The 20,613-nt window shown below is 37.4% G+C and overlaps 2 protein-coding genes and 1 long non-coding RNA gene across 3 annotated transcripts; 1 reads left to right on the forward strand and 2 right to left on the reverse strand.

The window, feature by feature from the left end:
* Positions 1-1,608: 1,608 nt before the first annotated feature.
* On the reverse strand, positions 1,609-6,380 carry LOC137707810 (DEAD-box ATP-dependent RNA helicase 24-like). Its single transcript, XM_068446726.1, has 6 exons — positions 5,606-6,380; positions 4,196-5,424; positions 3,022-3,061; positions 2,509-2,908; positions 2,270-2,418; positions 1,609-1,925 (listed from the first exon to the last, which is right to left on the reverse strand). Exons 1-5 carry the CDS (start codon positions 6,219-6,221, stop codon positions 2,367-2,369), a joined length of 2,337 nt encoding a protein of 778 aa, XP_068302827.1. The 5' UTR covers positions 6,222-6,380; the 3' UTR covers positions 1,609-1,925; positions 2,270-2,366.
* A 1,268-nt stretch (positions 6,381-7,648) lies between these two features.
* LOC137707507 (proline-rich receptor-like protein kinase PERK15) lies at positions 7,649-13,101 on the forward strand. Its single transcript, XM_068446389.1, has 8 exons — positions 7,649-7,964; positions 8,464-8,865; positions 9,583-9,954; positions 10,478-10,690; positions 11,180-11,557; positions 11,739-11,982; positions 12,066-12,213; positions 12,441-13,101. The coding sequence occupies exons 1-8, from the start codon at positions 7,949-7,951 to the stop codon at positions 12,816-12,818; spliced, it is 2,151 nt and encodes a 716-aa protein (XP_068302490.1). The 5' UTR covers positions 7,649-7,948; the 3' UTR covers positions 12,819-13,101.
* Positions 13,102-16,807: 3,706 nt separating this feature from the next.
* LOC137749225 (uncharacterized) lies at positions 16,808-18,499 on the reverse strand. The gene is made up of 4 exons (XR_011070191.1): positions 18,388-18,499; positions 18,247-18,286; positions 17,389-17,568; positions 16,808-17,109 (listed from the first exon to the last, which is right to left on the reverse strand). It is a non-coding gene; the product is annotated as an uncharacterized lncRNA (long non-coding RNA).
* Between the last annotated feature and the right edge of the window lie 2,114 nt (positions 18,500-20,613).

Genomic DNA, 20,613 nt, shown 5'->3' on the forward strand with positions numbered 1-20,613 from the left:
ATGACATCAAAATCACTATTCACCTTTTCCATTCTCTTTATATATAGAGAGGATATAAAGTAATGAAACATTCAAAATACCATAAATTATTCATGAAAACTTCAAAATTTACAATTAAATTGTCTATATATATATAAAGCGGGAGACCTTAAATTGTGAAGCATTCTAAATGTAAATACCATAAATTGCCCTTGAAAACTTCAAAATTTACAATTAAATTAAGTAAATTATATTTTACACCCCCAAGTTTGAGTGTAATTTTAACCTCATACAACATTTTTAGAGCATTTCAATCTTATACATAAACTTGTATTTTGTAGCAATTTCGTACCTCCGTTAGTAAAACCGTTAATTTGACTTTTTTTTTTGTCAAATGTTAATTTGACTTTCGGGTTTAGGGTATTTTTTGGGGCAAGTGGCTAGACATGAAGCAGTCAAATTACAAAGAAGGTTGGTCTAGAGGACTAGTTCCGCATGACACGGTGGTTGTATGGAATGGGTGGTGGTGATGGAGAAAGAAGGTGGAGATGCGGGTGGTGTGCTCGGGTGGGAGAAGAGGGGGTGGGCCCCTTTTTACTTTGTTTATTATTTAGTTTTGTATTTAAATTGTTTTTATAATTAATTATTTGTATATGCCACGTCGTTAAAATATGTGGTTAATGTATTTGCCATGTCATCATTTAACAGTAGATTGACGGTTCAATTAACCGATATATGAAATTACAATAAAATACAAATTTGTGTATAAAATTGAAATATTTTAAAGATGTTTGAGGTTACAATTGCATTCAAATTTCATGGTGCAAATTGTAATTTACCCATAAAGTTAAATTGGTAGGTGTTTTATGATTGACAAATATATAAACAAAATGACTTAATTTTTCAATTTTTTTTAAATTGTAAAAAAAAATTCTAATTTAACATATAAAGACCAATTATCGCATTCATAAGTTTAGTAAAACAAGAAAAATAAAGTACAGTAAATGATAGGGAGTCAAACCTTACCGTTTATGAGTTGGAAGATTCTTAGTAGCCACCAAGACACTCCTCCACACTTTATTGACGAAGTAGTTTCCCAGATGGATTAAGTCAAAGGGAGGGTGAGGATAATATAGAATATGAGAAGAGTTTGACGATCAGCTCCTATGATGAAATTAAAAAAAGAGAAATGCCAAGGAAAATCTATAGCAAATTCAGTCCATTCAATCTGTGATATCATTTTTTGTACATAATGTTTGACACGCGTTTTTGTAATACTTACTTGGTTATGTATTCAAACGATCTGAAACGTTTATCACTTATTCTTTTCTTAAAAACTATGTTTACTAAAAAATCATCTAAATCTGATCAATTTTTTTTATTACAAATGAATGTCTTAATGATTTTGTTTTATATAATTTTTACAAAGATGATTTATGTATGATATTCTAAAATACACGCAGTGAGTCCACGAAAGCGTGTGTTAAAAGGTCGGTTAAAAAAAAAAAATGGTGCGGCAATATCTAGCCTTTCTTAAACAATGACTCGCACCAAGATTGACCAATCTCCAAACTATCTTCTTTCTTTCGTTTTTTTATTTTTATTTTATTTTATTTTATTTTTATCAATCTCCAAACTATCTAATCTTTCGACAATCCACGTTCAGAAAACAAGCATCCGCATTATTGTCAAGTGCAATGATTCAGAGAATACAAATCTGTAAAACATCCAACAAGGACTACAACCTTCAAAGCTAGTCTATAAAGAGGCCAATGCTCACAGCTCAGTGGTAAGGAAATACCAAAGAAAATGTCATACGGGAACGCATAATCTACATCAATACGCGAAGTAACGAGATTAACTCTAACAGGGGATGCATATTTTAGGGCAACATGAATTTACAAAACAGAGAAAAGTAATAAGAACTCAGATTCTTCCCACTCGATCTGCAACAGCATGAAAAAGAAAAGAAGGTATGAATAATCTTGCAGAGTTTAATTTTGAAACCAAATGCGATAAACAAAAGAACCACAGGTTTGCTATGAATCACTACACAAGATATAAACGAACGAGACATGTTGGTCAAGATATTTTAGATCATCCACTATTTGCGCAGCAAGTCAATCAAGTTTAGAAAATTATCTTCTATTTTTTGAAACTTATAAAACAGAGCGACAAAGAAAGTGACCAAATTTAATGATCTAGCGGTTGAAGCCAATTTCAACGTATGGAACGAAAGGTACAAGCTTACATAATTAGGAACCAACTAAAGATAAATAAGTAAACTTACCAAGATCAACAATAATACAGGCATATCAGGAGTTGATCTATAACAAAAACAAAACTTGTCATTCATGATGTGAGAGTGGTGTAGTTCAACTGTACAATTAACAGTCCCAACCGGAGCGTCTCCGCCTTTCTCTAGGTTTCTCTCTAGAACTGCAATAGACACAACAAATGAAACCGATCAGCACCAACAAATACATAAAAGGACATTAAAAATTCCAAATGAGCACCAGTTTTATCAACCTTTCAGAGGGTTTCTGACTTGAATTTTCTCCATTGTTCTGAGCACCAGTTTTATTTATCACTGATGTAGGAGGAGGAGGAGTAATTGTACTGGTTGTCTGAGTTCTATTTACATCCCCACCGATTGAACCACCGGATACAAATCCTCGTAATGCCGGTCTGTTGGGCACACTAGAGCTGTTACCTGAACCTTGACTTGGAGAGTTAGATGAAGCGGCAACAAATTTAGTCTTGAACTGAGACATCATTCCTGTCCTCTGAGGAGTTACTGCAGCAGATCGACTAGGAACAGTATTCGATGAAGAACTATTGGACTCCGTATAATATCCAATACCCAGACCAAAATCCACCCCACGCACACCTCGACCACCGCCACCCCTCCCCCTACCTTTCTTTCCACCTGCAGAATCCATATAATATCATCATTTGAAAATCTAGAAAAAGGCTAATTTAAAATGTAATTGCAAAAGAATCTTACGAAAATTGAAATTTTAATATGATATAAGTTTATACCTCCTTTTCTTGAATCGCGTTTTGACCTGAATCTCCCATCCTGATAATAAACAAGGTAGATCCCATTAAAATAGAGCGTGTAAGATCTGAAATCTAACATCTCATGCTAACATCTAAAGCTATCAAACAAGAACCATAGTATTAAAAAGTAACGAAAGTTCCACAGACGAGATAGTTGCACCCTAAATAATTATTAAGATGCACATCCATGTAGGAGATGGAGATCAATTGAAGAGGAAGTATTGTAGAGTATTTATGATGGATATGAAACAAAGCTAGAAGTAGCAAGCAAGCATTAAAAATCACAAGACAGCAAAATGATGCATGAGTGGCTCTTGTAGTGTAAAACTTCTAAACTAATGCATGTGCAACCATCTATCATGATAACCTGTGCATTTATGTCTATGAAATACAATGGCGCAGAGGAAAATAAGTGACAGTTTACTAAGGGTCCATGTGGTAATGAAGATTTAGTACTAAAAATGCGATTTTTCTCTTGGTTCTTAAATGTAAATTGGTTGGCCTCAACCGACGTATTGGTAGCCCAGAATGCGAGCCAGTACTTTATAATACATAAAAAGCTAATAAGTCCCCAGACTGAGGAGCATCTTCAATTCATCTCTATGCTTCAATCCACAATCCAACAAGCCAATATACACCCCCAACAACCCCTTTTCTATGCAGAGCATGGTATGAAGTAAAGATGGGACTACTAAAGACTGTCTAATTACTCTCTCTCTAAACTAAGCACTTTTCCTGAAACTGACTATCTTGACATTATGAAGTCAACGATCTCAAGATCCCTGTAACTCCAAGGACATACTGAAGCTTTCCAAAATAAGGCCTTGAAGACCAAATGGTCATCAAATCCATCTCTCTTGAAAGCGCACTCTAAATCAGAAGCAACCTATGCACTTATATAGTAGAGTGAACGTAACACAGTTTATTTGTGAGACAAACACCTGTAGGTGTAATTGTCCAGATTGCACTAAAAGAGCACATTTTACCAGAGAACATATTAGTAACTTGTATTTGCATTAAATGCATTCTAGGATTACAAACCTATGGTTACAACCACCGTCTCTAAAACAAAAAGGCATTAACATAATTGCATGCATGCACAAACTTGCTATATAAATCACACAAAAAGTTGTCAAAAGTACTGCAAATTTACCTTCATCGCAAGGTCCATGAGCTCCGTGGAAACAATCTGACCTGCAGCAACCAAGCTATTAACCAACTCACCAGCAAAACGTGCCTCTTTCTGTGTAATAAGAGTGCATGCAGTGCCATCCTTATCACCAGCACGGCCTGTTCTACCAATTCGATGGACGTGCATGTCCATGTCTTTTGCAATATCAAAGTTCACAACTGACTTAATTGATTTGATGTCAAGACCACGAGCAGCAACGTCAGTTGCAACAAGAACATGGTAAATGCCAGATTTAAATTTTTGCAAAATATCCATCCGAGATGCCTGGTCCTTGTCACCATGCAGAGCTGTGACTTTAAAACCTTTCTGTGCAAGCTGAGACTCGATCTCATCCACTGCAGCTTTTTTTGAAGCAAATACCAAAACATCACCCTCATCAATCATTCCAGGTAACTTCTCAAGAAGCCAGGGCAGCTTCTCATCGTCGGAAGGAATTACATGAACAACCTGAGTGATATCCTCATTGGCCATTCCCACCTCACCCACTGTAACTCTTATTGGATCTGAGAGAATCTCCCTAGCCAATTTTTCAACTTTACGGGGCATTGTTGCAGAAAAGAGCAATGTCAGTCGGTCTGGCCGAATCTGACCAACAATAGACCTAATTTGAGGCTCAAACCCAAGGTCAAACATCCGATCAGCCTCATCAAGTACTAGGTAAGTTGCCCTAAGCATTGTCAGTGCCTTCATTTTAAGCAAGTCGATCAATCTTCCAGGAGTAGCAACAACTATTTCACATCCTGCCTTAAGTTCTTTGAACTGATCAAGCTTAGACATTCCACCGTATACAGCACAGACACGTATCCCATGTGACTTTGCAAATTTTTTGGACTCTATGTATATTTGGTGTGCCAGCTCTCTAGTAGGAGCGCATATCACTCCAATGGGACCTTCTTCTTTTTGAAGTTCTGGCTGATCCATAATGTGGACAATCATTGGAAGGACAAAAGCGGCAGTCTTTCCAGAACCAGTTTTCGCAATACCAATTATATCTCTCCCGGAAAGAACTACGGGTAGAGCTGCGCATTGTATTGGTGTCGGCTTTTGGTAGTCTTGTTTTTTTATGGCAGCCATGAGTTGTGAAGAAAATCCACAATCTTCAAATGACTTAACTGGCCTGGGTACATCAAAACCCGACGCACGGATGGCCAAGCTCTTCTTGTACTCAAAAACATCTTCCTCACTCATCCCTAAACAAGGAAAATAAAACATCAATTAACTCTAGTCTTCCAATTCAAATTTCCCCTTGAGAGCTTCTGCCAGTCTATATTCCCTCTCAATCAAATTTAAATACTTTGCTACGCATTTCAATTAAATTCAACAAAAAAAAAAAAAAAAAAAAATGAATGGAAACAAAATTCTCGAATTTACCTGAAATCGACTCTTTCTCCTCGTAAAAATCCTTATTAAACGGCTCGTAGTCGATTGAACTATGATCGAGAGCTGGAATCGGCTCGATCTTCCTCTTGTCCAGAACAATGGGATTATCATCTGAATCGTACTCCAACAACCCGGCATCGACGGCCTTGGCGGCCGCATATACCTCCTCATCGGAGTCATATCCGGCGTGTAAAGCATCCGATGCCAGCGTGAGCACCACGTCCTTCTTAGCCCTCAGAAAACTCTCCATATGATCCTCCTCCTCATCGTCCTTGTACTTCTCGGCCTTCGCTTTCGGCTTCGGCGGCGGAGCTGACCTCACCTCCTCGTGAATCCCCTCCATGAAAGCATCCAGAGGATCGACTTCCTCATCACCACCGCCACCGTTTCCGTGGTTGTTGTCGTCACTTCCGGGGTCCTTGGAACCATCGTTGTCGTCGTAATCGATGTTGTCGAGGTCGGCGTCTTCGTAGTTGTCGTGGCTGTTTCCGCCGCGCGACGATGGAGGGACGTAGAGCCGCTGAGGGGCTTGCTGGGGCCGCTCAAAGTCGAAAGAGGATTGCTTGTTCATGCCAAAGCCTTCGAATCCGAATTTTCTCTTCGACATTTTTGAAAATTGGTCAGCTTCTGTAACAGTGACAAACCCCTAAATTGGATTTGGGAGAGAGAAAGAGATTGAAATTGATAAACCCTAACGTCTAGGGTTTGAAATTGATTGGGGGTTTGAGCTGTGAAGAGATAGAAAGAGGGAAAGAGGGAAAGAGGGTAAGAGGGTAAGAAAGCGGGTGTAACGAGAAGTAGTGAAGCGGAGGGAGGGAACGGCCGCCGATTATCTGTAAGATTTGGGAGAACCGGACCCGGCTGGCTAGTTCGGGTTCGAGTGCTGATTGGATCTCTTTTCTCTTTCGGTTCCTTTACATCGTTGGGCTTTCTTGGCCCGGCCCAATTTGTAGCAATCGGAAAATTGTAAACTTCGAATAACATCATTTTTTTTTTGCCATATCCTTTTTAATCATGGTGTCCGACATGATAAGAGGTACTCATTCCTCTTTATATAAGTCCTAAGTGAGCCCCAAATGTATATGGGCTCAAGTATTCCACCACTCTAACGTTTAATGCACAAAAAACGCATAGACACGACTTGCTAGCTACTATATCATTGTTCAAACAATACGTGGGGATGAAGCGACATCTGTTTAGGCCTAATTGAATGATTTTTTGGACTAACATGTACCAAACACCTTGCTCGGTTTTTAAGTCAATAGAAAACCATCCTAAGTGCTTGGTCTGACATCCTTTATGTCTCTTCATAAGCTTATGTCCTTGCTGATGACCAACACGTGGCATGGGACTAGTGTTAGAGTAAACCTGTCTCTAGGACTTAGTGCTATAAAGTTGTCAGCCTCCCAACTTGCCTCCTACTATTGTAAAATATTTTATGAAAATGTGCTTGGCCTCTTTGCTAATAGTCAAACCAGACTATTAAGCGATCATCTACAGTGCTAGGAGTTGTCTCCCTAGCTCTTTTGGAATTTGCTCTTTCTTTCTTTTTTTATTTGGATCATCTTTTAGCCTTTATTGTGCCTTTCTAGGACTTGTACTATTTTAGGAGTCGAAAAGATCCCTACGTTAACAAAATTTAGTTTATTTACCAAAAAAAAAAACATAATTTAGTTTACAACATTAGTTAATTTATTGTAACCTTTGCGTGTTTGTATACATTTTTATAATTTCTTGAATTTCTTCTCACCAAGCACAAAAACGCCCTTTCATTGGCGCGTACTGCCGCCACACAATATCCCAACCAACTGATTGCTGCCGAGAGGAGACAACCCAACGTCCTTTCTTACCGTTAATTTGTTCGTTTTACCTTTTCCGTTAACAGTCGGCGCACGTTAGCCACGAATAAAAAGCCCGTGCGCGTCCCAATACCCAAAAAATATATAAAAAATTAAAATTAAAAAAGAGAAAGCAAAAAGCTTCAGCGGCACTGATAACAGAGTGAACCCAACGACTCCTCCAACAGCTAACCCCTCTCTCTCTCTCTCTTCCCTTTCTCTCTCCTCTCTCTCTCTCTCTCTCTCATATGAACTCAGCTCGCTCCGTCCCAACGATTCAACTCGGCGATGGCGATTACGACTGCTCCGAGTTCGCTATTCCGAGTTCGTATATCCACGACGACTTCTCCGCCGTTGGATCATCCTCGCTTGGGCTCTGTTAGGAATTGTTTCAGCTTCTAGTGTTGCTTCGTGTTCAAGTCTCTGCTCGGTAACGGTGTGATCTCGCTTTTGGTTTCAGATCTGAATCGTTTCCGAGTAATCGACGGCGTCGGTGATGTCTGAGCTCACAGGTTCTATCCCAGCCGCTAATTCTATTTCTTTTAGGTTATTTTCGATAATCTCCGTGATTAGGTCAATTGCTGAAGTGAGCACTCAGTTGAATATTTGATTAGTTGAAGCTTAATTGTGTCTATTTAATTATTTAATTGTCGTTTGTTTTTTTCGAGTTTTCCATTACATTTTAGTGAGTAAGCTTTTGGGCTTGCTGCTAGTAGTAGAAGGCGAAGAGGGTATTCTTAAAGAGTAATTTTTGTAACCTTTTGTTTGGATGTCGAGAAAAGTAACAAAAACGAGGCAAAATAATTGGTGTGTGTTTTGCCCCTTCTTAGAAAAGACATTCAATTAGGGCTCAGTTAGTGAGGAATTTTTTAATTTCTTCGTTCATTCGGTATAATTTGCGTTAGCCAATTAGCCCAAAATTGGTAACAAGTTTAGAGCTTTTTGTATTCTGCGAACGTGAGTTGTTTTTTATAGGTGTATTAGAACTCTAATTTGGAATTAACAATGCAGGAATATTGAGCAAGGTGCAATGGTTGTTGATGAATCAGTTGCTTGTGTTTTGTTATGTGATATCCATCACTGAAGCGAGTGAACACTATGATCTACTCAAGGGACCATCAGTATCTCCATCGAGTGCACCTTTGGCTGCAACAGTGTCCCACTCCCATAGACGCTGGCAAAAACATTTCTTGCCACGTGCTGCACCGGTATCTCCCGCTCACCCTCCTTTTTATGGTCCCTTGATAACTGCTGGTCATCCCCCTACAGCTTCTCGATTGTCAAAGCCGTCAATGAAGAGGGATGGCTTGGCACCTCCCCTTGCTGGCTTTAAGAATATCGCCCCAACACAGTCGAGTGCTGGTACAATTCCTTCTGGTTTAGCACAGCCCCCGCTCACTCCTTCCGTTTCCAGTAAGTTACACTCTGGACTGTATTCTTATAGCCCCTTTTATTTATTTGCAAATTCAATCATTTCAATTACTACTTTACCATGAAAGAAGTAAGATAATCATTAATATGCTTAGATTTTTGCCCTTCTACGTATATGTTTTACGTGCGTGTGTGTTATGTACATGTGTGTGGAGTAGATTGTTGCAAGTGTTTTGGAGTGGTGTGGAATCTAGCCAAGAAACTATGACAGTGTCTCTCTTTGTTGACTGCGAACTTATTTGGTATGGGGGAGAAGAAGAAGGCTATTACACTTTGATGATGTGGAATTTTGGCTTCTATTTCAATTATTTGGATAGAATGGAGCAAAATGACATTTGAAAAGAGGATGAACGATGTGGTTACGTTTTGGAGAGTCAAATATTAAGTCTCTCTTTAAGCCTTTTTAAGCAATTTAGGGAGATTTCTTTTGGTACACATCTTAATTGGGTGGGAGTCTTGATTTGGTGTTTTTTTTTTTTTTCTTTTTTTTTTTTTGGTTTGTTAGGCACTGGTTGTTGTGCTTCCTTGATGGATTTCTTATCCATCTTTCACTGTATTATGTACTTTCTTTTTTTCCTAAAATTCTATGTATGTTTTGAAGTTATTTACTTGTAATGAAGCAGTAGAAGTCTTAATTTCATATTAAAGTATAATGTAATTGTGCTGAAACTGACAAAGGTGTTTTTTCATTCCTTCCAGACTGTTGCAAACCAGACATGGTACTGAGACGGGGAAGTCAGGGTTGCCAATGTGCTTATCCCATAAAGCTTGACATTCTCCTCCTAAATGTTTCACAAAATCGTAACTGGAATCTTTTTCTTGAAGAACTAGCTTCCGAGCTTCATTTGCAAGTTTCTCAAATAGAGCTGATTAACTTTTATGTACTCGGATTATCAAGATTAAATATTTCAATGGATATTACTCCTAGTTCAGGACTCGGTTTCTCTGCAAGCGATGCGTCTGCAATAAACTCTTCTCTTGTCATGCACAAGGTTAAATTGAACCCTGCATTAGTGGGCGATTACAAACTCCTCAATATAACTTGGTTTAAGCCTCCACCTCCTTCTCATGGTAATTCTGTCATGTTACCCGAATATTTTAGAATCTTCTATACTTGTATATGGCTGCACTATGATGTCAATCTTTATGGTGATATGACTGCAATATTTTACATTCTAAATGGTTATATCGTTGTTCTTTTAATTGATAGTAACAGTTTTGAAATAGGTAATTTTGTGCCATCTGCATCAAGTTAACTGTCTGTTTGCTTTTACCATACAGTATATTGTGTGTGTGTTAGCGTGCGTGTGTCTGTATAGCAATAGTTTATTGCACTATCAAAGATGTGTGTGCGCGCTCACTGCGTGTGTGGTGTGCACCATGTGCATGTGTACGGTGAGCGCCATGTACGTGTGTGCGGTGTGTGCATCTGTGTGTGCGTCTGTGTTGTTCAAACTGTGAAAGGGTAGAGCAATAATTTATTTCACTACTAATGATGTTGAATGCTTTATTTTAATAGTCGGCTTACTTGCTTCAAGGAAGTTAACTCGCTTGTATGAATATTAACATGCTCTTCTTTCTTTTCTTTTGTAAGCTCCTGTTATTGCTGCATCACCAGTGGAAGCCCCAGCAAATCCATCCCCGACTGGTACATCCTTAAGTGCTTCAGATAAAGGGAGGCATTCAAATTGGAATCTCATTATTGGTATTGGCGTTGGCATACTGTTCATTGCCATTATATCTGTGCTCATACTTTGTTTGTGCACATTCCGTCGAGAGAAGACTAAAGCTTCTCCTATAGAAACAGGTATGTGTTTCAATTGTCAGATTTGTACATTTTCTTGTTTTTTTTTTAGGTCCCAATATTTGCCCATAATTTTCGGTATTATCCTGTTCTTAACACTTTCAGAGTATGCAGTCACGATGATATTTTCACCACTATAATATTCTTGTAAATTCTTGCTACATAAAATTAAAAGTAAATGTAAATTATACCTTATTTGTGCGAGTATGTCTGTAAATAAATTTAGTTAAAGCTTTTAAATTAGTTGTGTTTTCAATTATCTAAATCCAGGTAACCAGCTGAAGAAAAAAATATTAGGGTCTTATGAAAAAATGTTGCTTGAAACACCAAGAACAGAAACCTGAAATAGATTTTTACTGATTTTTTTTTTTTTTTTTTTTTTTTTTGAAATAAACTTGAATTTGTCTGTTCTGCATGATATAGTACCGGGTTCCTTTTGAAGTTGTTTATTTCATGCCTTTTTTCCTCCTTTTTCCTCTTGGCATTTTTCAGCCCCTGAAAAGCAGATGACTGTTGATACAGTACCAGCAGTAGGACCTTTACCTCACCCAAGCAGCATTCGATTTCTGGCATATGAAGAACTTAAACAAGCAACAAACAACTTTGAACCTGCAAGCATACTCGGAGAGGGTGGTTTTGGCAAGGTGTTCAAGGGTGTCTTAAGTGATGGTACAGCTGTAGCAATTAAAAGACTTACCAATGGAGGGCAACAGGGCGATAAGGAGTTCTTGGTTGAGGTTGAAATGCTGAGCAGGCTGCACCATCGTAATCTGGTGAAACTTGTGGGTTACTATAGCAGTCGTGACTCTTCACAAAACTTACTTTGCTATGAGCTTGTACCAAATGGAAGCTTGGAGGCCTGGCTCCATGGTAATTTCTCGGATCACATATTGCCATGTGCCATTTAAAGTTTACTGTTTCTTTTAAATTTATGCATTTAATTGTTTAGTTTTGGGAGTAGCAGGTCAAAATGGAAACATTTTACATCTTAATCATACCTTTTCTTTCCCCATATGCATTACTGATACCTCTCACTCACTCCCCATCTCAGGTCCACTGGGAGTAAATTGTCCTTTGGATTGGGACACCCGAATGAAAATTGCACTTGATGCTGCCAGAGGACTTGCTTACCTGCATGAGGACTCACAACCTTGTGTCATCCACAGAGATTTTAAAGCATCTAATATATTGCTTGAGAACAACTTTCATGCTAAAGTTGCTGATTTTGGCCTGGCTAAACAGGCGCCTGAAGGCAGAGCAAACTATCTTTCAACTCGTGTGATGGGAACATTCGGGTTGGTTTTGATTTCTCCCCTCCTTAACCTCGTCGTTTCCACCATTTAGAATGCACTAAGATGTAAACTATTTGATTTTACAGGTATGTGGCTCCAGAGTACGCCATGACTGGACACCTACTTGTTAAAAGTGATGTTTACAGTTATGGGGTTGTCCTTCTTGAGTTACTCACTGGAAGAAAGCCTGTAGATATGTCACAGCCAGCCGGACAGGAGAATCTTGTCACTTGGGTTAGTATTATTCATACATTGCTCCCCTCATTCTAATGTTTCAAAATGACCATTTATCTTGATCGGATTTAACGTAACACGCATACTATTCTTTAGGGAAAAGAAAGAGCAGAAAAAATAAGCGATAAATGCGTAACCTTTTTCTCATGTGCAAAATGATACTCAATTGGTATTTTTCCATTATAATGTCGGAATGGAAAGTGAGATGTGTGGGTTTTCTGTTCCAGTCAAGGCCAATTCTTAGAGACAAGGATAGGCTGGATGAGCTCGCTGATCCAAGTCTTGAAGGAAAGTACCCAACGGAAGATTTTGTACGAGTTTGCACGATTGCAGCGGCTTGTGTTGCTCCTGAGGCAAGCCAACGCCCTACGATGGGTGAAGTGGTACAATCACTGAAGATGGTGCAACGAATCACAGAATATCAGGATTCCATGTTAACCTCTTCCACTACCCGACCCAATAACAGGCAGTCTTCAACTACCTACGAATCCGATGTGTCATCTTCAATGTTCTCTTCTGGTCCTTACTCTGGTCTAAGTGGCTTTGATAATGACAACGGCTCTCGAGCAGCAGTGTTCTCTGAAGATCTTCACGAAGGACGATGATTACTTAACAGAAGTCTACGTTCTGTTCAAAGTACCCTAAACTTTCCGGTATAGCAACTTAGGAGCAGTCCCCTGTTGATTTTTTATGGGTCAGGTGGTGTAATTGTGATTTTTGTTGGGGGGAAGGGGGGAGTGTCTTTTTATAGTCCCTTGTGTGTGGGGAAACCGCTGTCCAATATTCCTCTGGGCAGCGGTTCCCAGCACGATGGATGAAATTTTGTATATTCCTTGTAAGCTTGTTTCATGAAATTGGGGTTAAAAAGTTTCGTGTTTATTTATTTTCCTCGTCTTTCAAATTCATGTTCTCTCATGCACTCGTTCAAAACTACCCCTATGCAGCAACACCCACTTGCCACATTTTCTATATCACATCTTTATAGAAGTAGGGCTGATCAACACTAATGAGTCACATATCTATTGAAGAGGTAGTATAAATATGGTAAGAGTAACATTCCTCTTATTAATTAAAGTTTGACGTTTTAATCCATTAAATTAAAGAACTAAAAATGATACGTTTACCACATATTTGTATCATCATTACAACAAAAATGAAACTCACATGTGTTGGTGTGCCCTTTTATACCACCTCTCCAATAAAAATAGGGTCTATTTGGAGTTGTAAAAATTATTATCACTATATAAATTTCTTAAATTCTATTAAATTAATAAAAGCCCAGTTTACATTTTTAGGTAGTTATATGAAGCTAATTTTGGGTATACTATTTTAGATCCTATGTTTTGATTGGAAGATCGATCAATATAAAAGTATATCACTTAAAAATTGAGAAAGTACTTAAAAAATATAATGAAAATAGCTTCAAATTCTTGTATTTTAATAAAAAAATCACGTACTAACTTTATTTAATGATAAAGATAAAAGAATAATTAAAAAAAAAATCCATCTTGCACTGGCCCGCGTACCCCACCCCCAACAACCCCCCCCCCCCCCCCACCACCCTCCTCCTCCTCCTCCTCCTCCTCCTACACTCCACTTTTTTCTCCCCCCCCCCCCCCCCCGCCCCCTCCCCTCCCCTCCCCTCCCCTCCTACACTCCACTTTTTTCTCCCACCTTTTTCTCCCATTGTTAGCTACCCATCGCCAGCTACATTAATAGATTTATTTATTTATATATTTTTTTTTGTTTAAAATAAGAAAAATACTTCAAATTGAATTACATTCTCTAGTTTTATTTTTGTGGTGTTGTTTCCCAATAGTAGTTATGATGACGAGAAACATTTCAATGTGCCCGGGTGGTACACTCTATATAAGTTATGAGATTCGAGTGTTAAAAAATTAATAACATAAAAACTAAAATTTTTCACCACTTACATAATAACACGTGATATATCATTTGTGTTACGGGCACAAGGGAAAATTTCTCCAAGATGACACCCAAGCTCAAGAAATTGGATGGAGAGCTACATTTATTATTGTACGTATGTAAAAAAATGTGACGAAATTTTAATTTGGTAATACAGCTTTTTAAATATAATTACTGAGAACATAATGTTCTCAATGTTTTGATCTAAATAATCACTTATGAGTTCACAGTTTTCGGCGCAATGGGTGCTTTTACATGACCAAAAAGGGTCTAAGTTTAAAACCTTATGAAACTGAATCAAGAATTAACCACTATTTATAAAACTTCACCAATAAGTAGACACTATTCATGAAACTAAACTAATAAGTAAACACTAATTATGAAATTGGACAAGTAAGTAGACATTATTTATGAAACGAAAACAAAAATTAGGCATTATTTCCAAAACTAAACTAATAGGTGGAAACTATTTATGAAACTAGACTATACACTATTTGTGAAACTGGAGTAAGAACTAGACAATATTTATGAAACATAACCAAGAATTATGCACTATTTATGAAAGTGAACCAATAACTAGATACTATTTATGAAACCAGACCAAGAAATAGACACTATTTATAAAATAATACCAATTACAATACATTATTTATGAAATTGAATCCAATAACTAGGCAATATTTTATGAAACATGAACAAGAACTAGACACTATTTATGAAAGTGGACAAAAAAACTAGGCTCCATTTATGAATTTGGACCAATAAATCCGTTCATTTTCATAAATAGTGCAGTTTTGTAAATAATATTCAGTTTCATAAATAGTGTTAAGTTTCATAAACAGTGTCTCGTCAGGTTTTTATTTTTTATTTTTTTAATTGTGTCATTTTCATTAAAATTTAATTTGTTTTGTCCTTTTTATTAAAATTTAAGGAGTTTTCATTAAAATTTAATTCTTTTTCATTAAATAAGTTATAAAATAATTTTTTGTTAAAATAAACTTAGCCGAAACCCATTTTCATAAAACTTTCCTTTTTTAACTCCTTAAAGATTTGAGATTGGATAGTGATTGCAAATAAGAAATATACTTCAAATGAAATAGTCATGACCGTCATGCTTGACCACGACTAAGCAAGCCAAAATCTAATCGAAGTGATCGCCGCTCACCAAGGAGAGTATTAAACACGCCGTCTATATATTATTATATAAGTAGATAAATATTTTATAAAAAAAACTTATATCTACATATAACATACTACCTTATATTATTTTTCAAAAAATTCACAATTGATGCCGGGTCAAGGAATATTTTTCTTTTTCCAATCAAGATGGCGAACAATTCAAACTTAAATTATATATAAATTTATTTGAGAATAAGATTCAACTTTAAAACCTATAAAATTATAAGATTACAGTCACATATGACAAACCACAAGTTATACGACAATTTCTGTCACCAACACTAATTGCATGTAATTTTGCTAATATCATAAGCATATAGTCCAACGTTGTCCGGCAACGTCACGTAGTCCATCAAGCCATACACCTGCACAATAAATTAACCGCCGAAATTTAGAATCTTTTGAATTATCATAAAATCTTTGCAAATTTTAGTCAATGTTGTTCAACATATGCAAAACTCGGCCGACAATTGCAATTTTTGTACTCTCCTCTCTTTTTTCTCTTTGTTGTGTAGTTTCTCTTACATCTTATTCGTCGTCAGCGACGCCGGCGGCGGCGGAGGAGAAAATAAGGAAGACAGCGCAATCCCTCTGGCAATCTCCCTCAGCAAAAACTTCTGAATCTTTCCGGTGGAAGTCTTGGGAAGCTCGTCCTTAAACACCACCGTTTTGGGCACCATGAAGTGCGGCAGCTTCTTCCGGCAAAACTCCAGGATCTCCTTCTCAGTCGGCTTTGGAGTGACGTCACTCTTCAAGCTCACGAACGCGCACGGCGTCTCCCCCCAAAACTCGTCGGGCCTTGCCACGACCGCCGCCTCGTTGACAGCTGGGTTCGCTTATAGCACTGACTCGACCTCCACGCTGCTCATGTTCTCACCCCCGCTTATATAATAAGATCCTTGGATGATTGGATCTGTCCTTGATTTCCAAAAAACAGGCAGTCTTCAACTACCTACGAATCCGATATGTCATCTTCAATGTTCTCTTCTGGTCCTTACTGTGGTCTAAGTGCCTTTGATAATGACAACGTCTCTCGAGCAGCGGTGTTCTCTGCGGATCTTTACACTACTAGAAATTTTGACTTTACCGACAAAATTAATTTGTCTGCAAAAGTCAACATTTGTCGCCAAAGTGTCTTTCTCGACGAAAAAGTTTGTTGGCAATTTTGTCACGAAAAGCATGTTGCCTAAGAGTTTTTCCGACAAAATTTGATATTTTGTTGGCTAAGATTCAACTTTCCAACAAAATCTTTTTTGTCGGCATTTCCATCTTTCGACAAATATATTTGTCGGTACAAGCCTTTTTAGCCAACAAATAATACGTTTCAGCCTACAAAATGTGTTTTGTCGCTATGGCTATTTCGTCAGCACAATCTTCTCTCTCTCGACAAATTGGTTTTATCGGGAATACATTTAATTTATAAAAAAATAATAAATGTTTTAATGCTCAGCTATTACATATGCATATCAAAATACAATACACAAAATCGTTAGGAAGTTATGTTTTATTGAATGATAAATGTTGAATGTACAAAAGCATATCTAGAGTGCTTAAACAAAAGCATCATCGGTGAAATCACAAAAAAAAAATTGAAGGAATGTTACAAATGAACCAACCAAAATATATCAAAAATCACTCTGCCTGAAAATGTTAATACAAAAGATCCCATTGCCCTGGTTCTCTTGTCCAAACTCTCATGTAACTCAAACTTGAACTTCTTGTATCAAACTAGCCATAAGTGTAGAGGTAGTCATAGTATTCATAAATTTTGGTGTCTATGTCAATGTTCACCTGAAAAAGAATAAAAGACGAAGGATAAATTTCAACACACATGGCAATTGAAAACAATTCAGACCATTCTAAACAACAGCAACAAATTGTCTCCAAATCTAGTCTTACACATCAACTAATATGCAATTAAAATCATACCATCATAATTGATTTTAAAATACCTAATCTAAAGAGTTCATGGATTCTGATTTCTCAAATTCAGAGTAAGATAGCCTTGTTCATTATGTATTCCTAATAGCAAGTACCGGAAAACAGATTATAAATAATATTTCTACTCACAGTGATATCTGTAATAAGGTATTTCTTTCTGTATCAAACTTGAATTTCACTTGCATCTTGGATGAGAAAGCATGTACCAGACGCATATATTCTTAGAGGCCAAGACAACAACTCATCCAAACCTTGCAATCAACATTTCAAACCACCTGCCATTTGAGAAGTTCTCTTTCTCTTCAATTCCTGAATAAGATGTAAATCACAATGAATAAAAGGAGGTACAAAAAGTTACACAATAATATATTTTTTTTATTTTTAATACAACGATATATTTACACTAAGAGGAGGGAGAGGCCAAAACACACAATGAACAATCTAATTTGACATCGAATTCGTTATACACAAGATTCGACCTAAGACCTCTCACTTACAAGTGAAGAAGAATACCACACACTGGGCTTGCACTTGTTTTAGCTTAATAAAGCCACGCATAAGCCAACCGCTGAACTTGCAACACCAAAACCCCCAAATAGTACCAGAATTTTTCAATGTGCAAGGAATATACAAAAAAAATAAACTTAAGCCAGTCAAGCTCCATCTCTCTAAAAAAAATCAAAATCCCTAAAATCAATTTACCGGATCCCTAAATCTAACAATTTGAACAAATAATATAGCATCAATTGAGGGAAAAAAACAAGCAATAGGTGAATGCACAACACGCCTCAATCTTGTACTCCAAACATACCATCATTTTCATACCCAATCAAAATGTAAAATATATCATTCAATTTATACCCAATCCAAAAAAATAAGAAAAAAACAAACCATTCAATTCAATATCCAATTCGAGGTCAAGAATCAAAATAGGACCAAAAACAGAACTCCACAGACAGTGAAGTTATCCAAATCTCCATCACATACCTTCTATTATCAAATTCGGCAAGGAATTTTGGGCCACGCACTGCAACAACAAGGTGCACAATGATAAATATGAGAAAGGGAAAGAGACGAGCGACAAAGATGTGAGTGAGAGATGAGAAAGACCAATTGAAAGCCACCTACCTTTCGAAGGAAAGATTGGAGTCCATGAGTGAAGGACGACAGAGCGAGAGAGGCGAGGCGGCGAGAGAGATGTGAAAAACGAGAGAGAGAGAGAGAGAGAGAGAGAGAGAGAGAGAGAGAAAAGTGTGATAGATTGAAAGAAGAGGAGCAGCGTGAAAGTTAAAGAGAGAGTTATCGCAATTTATTTCCTTAATTAATTAGGCTTAGGAATTTAAAAATCCCTAATTGTAAAAAATTTAATTCTGATTAGATTTAGAATTCAAATGTAAATTTAAAGAAGGCGGGAAAAATCCCACCAAATCCTTACCCAACGAAGCCAAGTTCTTGGCGAAGAACTTCTCTACTGACAAAATATTTTGTGGGCAATAACACTAAGTCGTCTGGAAGAGTTTGCCCCAAAATCTTAACCATGGTACGCACGTTTAGTTGACAAAGCAAAAAAATTGTCGGGTGAAAGCTATTGTGCCGACAAACTCTAACTTAGTCGGCTTAGAAATTGTCGGCAAAATAATATTTTCTAGTAGTGTCACGAAGGACGATGATTACTTTCCGGTATAGCAACTTAGGAGCAGTCCCCTGTTGATGATTTGAGTATGGGTTAGGTGTTTTAATTGTGATTTTTGTCGAGGGGAAAAGGCAAGTTGCCTTTTTATAGTCCCTTGTGTGGGGGAACCGCCGTTCAAAATTCCTTTAGGCAGCGGCTCCCAGCACGGTGGATGAAATTTTGTATATTCCTTGTAAGCTTGTCTCATAAAATTGGGTTCAAAGATTTCGTGTTTATTTTATTTCCTCGAGAAATTTTTTATTGTGACGAGAACACAAGTGGTACATCACGTATTTTTATGTAAGTGATGAGAAATTTTACTTTTTAAGTTATTAACTTTTTAACACACATATCCCACCAGTTGTATAGTGACACGTGGTGTACCACCTTGTGTGCCGGTTACACTGAAGAATCTCTCTATTTCCTCGTCTTTCAAATCCAGGTTCTCTCAGAGAAAATTTTCCACGATCCGGGCTTATTAGCTAACATGGAGTTCCACCAACCTTGAATTGACACCTATACACAGTTTAACAACAACCCACTGTTTAAAGATAAAATATATATATATAGGGGTTTGGACCCACTCCTTCCTATCTCCCTTCCTCGAGAAACTGAAAGGCTTTTTATGAATCCAATGGCCAACCTTCTCTCTTCCTCAGCGGCCAGCCTTCTCTCTTGCTCTCCCTTCGCCTTCTCCATGCACATCGACAACCAAGCAATCTCTGACGAAACCATCCAAGATTTTTGCATTTACATTATTTAAAATTATAACTCAACAATTAATTTCAAAATTATGCCTTCTGTTTTAAAATCATATTTCAGTTGGGAAAAACTATAGAAGATGAAGATGGTCTCAAATTCATATTTCAGTTGGGTGATAAAGACTGGAGTTTTGTGTGGGTGTTCATAGTGGTGGGCTTGATGTGGTTGTTGGGTGGAGGGCATCAACATCGAGTGGGTGATCTTGGTGGTGGCAATAGTGGACGTTCGAATGCAGGTGGTGGTGACGCTTTGGTTAGAGATTGCTTGGTTGTGCATAGAGATGGCGATGGAGAGGGAAGAGAGAAGGCCAGTGCTGTAGTGATGAAAATGCCTTTTTCTGAAGAAGGGAAAGAGGAAGAAGAAACTAGTGGGGCCCAAACCCCAATATGTTTTATTTTTAATTCTTAAACGGCGTGTTTTGTAAAAAATATTTACAGGTGTCAAGTCATTATGGGTAGAATTCAAGTCAGCTAATGAGCCTGAACAGTGAAAAAATTTCTCGTTCTCTCATGCACTCGTTCAAAACTACCCCTATGTGGCAACGCCTCTCACACGGTCTTATTACTATTATTAATTAAAAAATGCAACTCTTATCATATTCTCTATATCGCATTTATACCACTTCTCTAATAAAGGTATGGTGGACTAACACATATGGGTCATATATCTATTAGGGAGGTGGTACGGTTGTGGTATGAAAAATATGTAAGAGTATCATTTTTATAGAAATGAGACCCATATTAGAGAGGTAGTACAAATGTGATATAGAAAATGTGGTAGTTGTATCATTCTTGTTATTAATTGAAGTTTGACGTTTTAATCTACTAAATTAAAAACTAAAAATGTTACTCTTACCACATATTTGTATCATTTTTTTAATAGAAATGAGACCCACATGTATTGGTGTGCCTTACCTATAT

This window comes from Pyrus communis, chromosome 11 (genome assembly GCF_963583255.1).
Source record: "Pyrus communis chromosome 11, drPyrComm1.1, whole genome shotgun sequence".
Lineage (NCBI taxonomy): Eukaryota > Viridiplantae > Streptophyta > Magnoliopsida > Rosales > Rosaceae > Pyrus > Pyrus communis.

Excerpts from the sequence above, each read along its gene's own strand:
- LOC137707507 (XM_068446389.1), top strand. Across the intron at positions 10,691-11,179 it reads AGCTTCTCCTATAGAAACAG|CCCCTGAAAAGCAGATGACT; the intron begins GTATGTGTTTCA and ends GGCATTTTTCAG. Across the intron at positions 11,558-11,738 it reads CTTGGAGGCCTGGCTCCATG|GTCCACTGGGAGTAAATTGT; the intron begins GTAATTTCTCGG and ends TCCCCATCTCAG.
- LOC137707810 (XM_068446726.1), bottom strand. The coding sequence starts at position 6,221 with ATGTCGAAGAGAAAATTCGGATTCGAAGGCTTTGGCATGAACAAGCAA. Across the intron at positions 3,062-4,195 it reads TCATGGACCTTGCGATGAAG|GATGGGAGATTCAGGTCAAA; the intron begins GTAAATTTGCAG and ends GTTTATTATCAG. Across the intron at positions 2,909-3,021 it reads ACGCGATTCAAGAAAAGGAG|GTGGAAAGAAAGGTAGGGGG; the intron begins GTATAAACTTAT and ends TGGATTCTGCAG.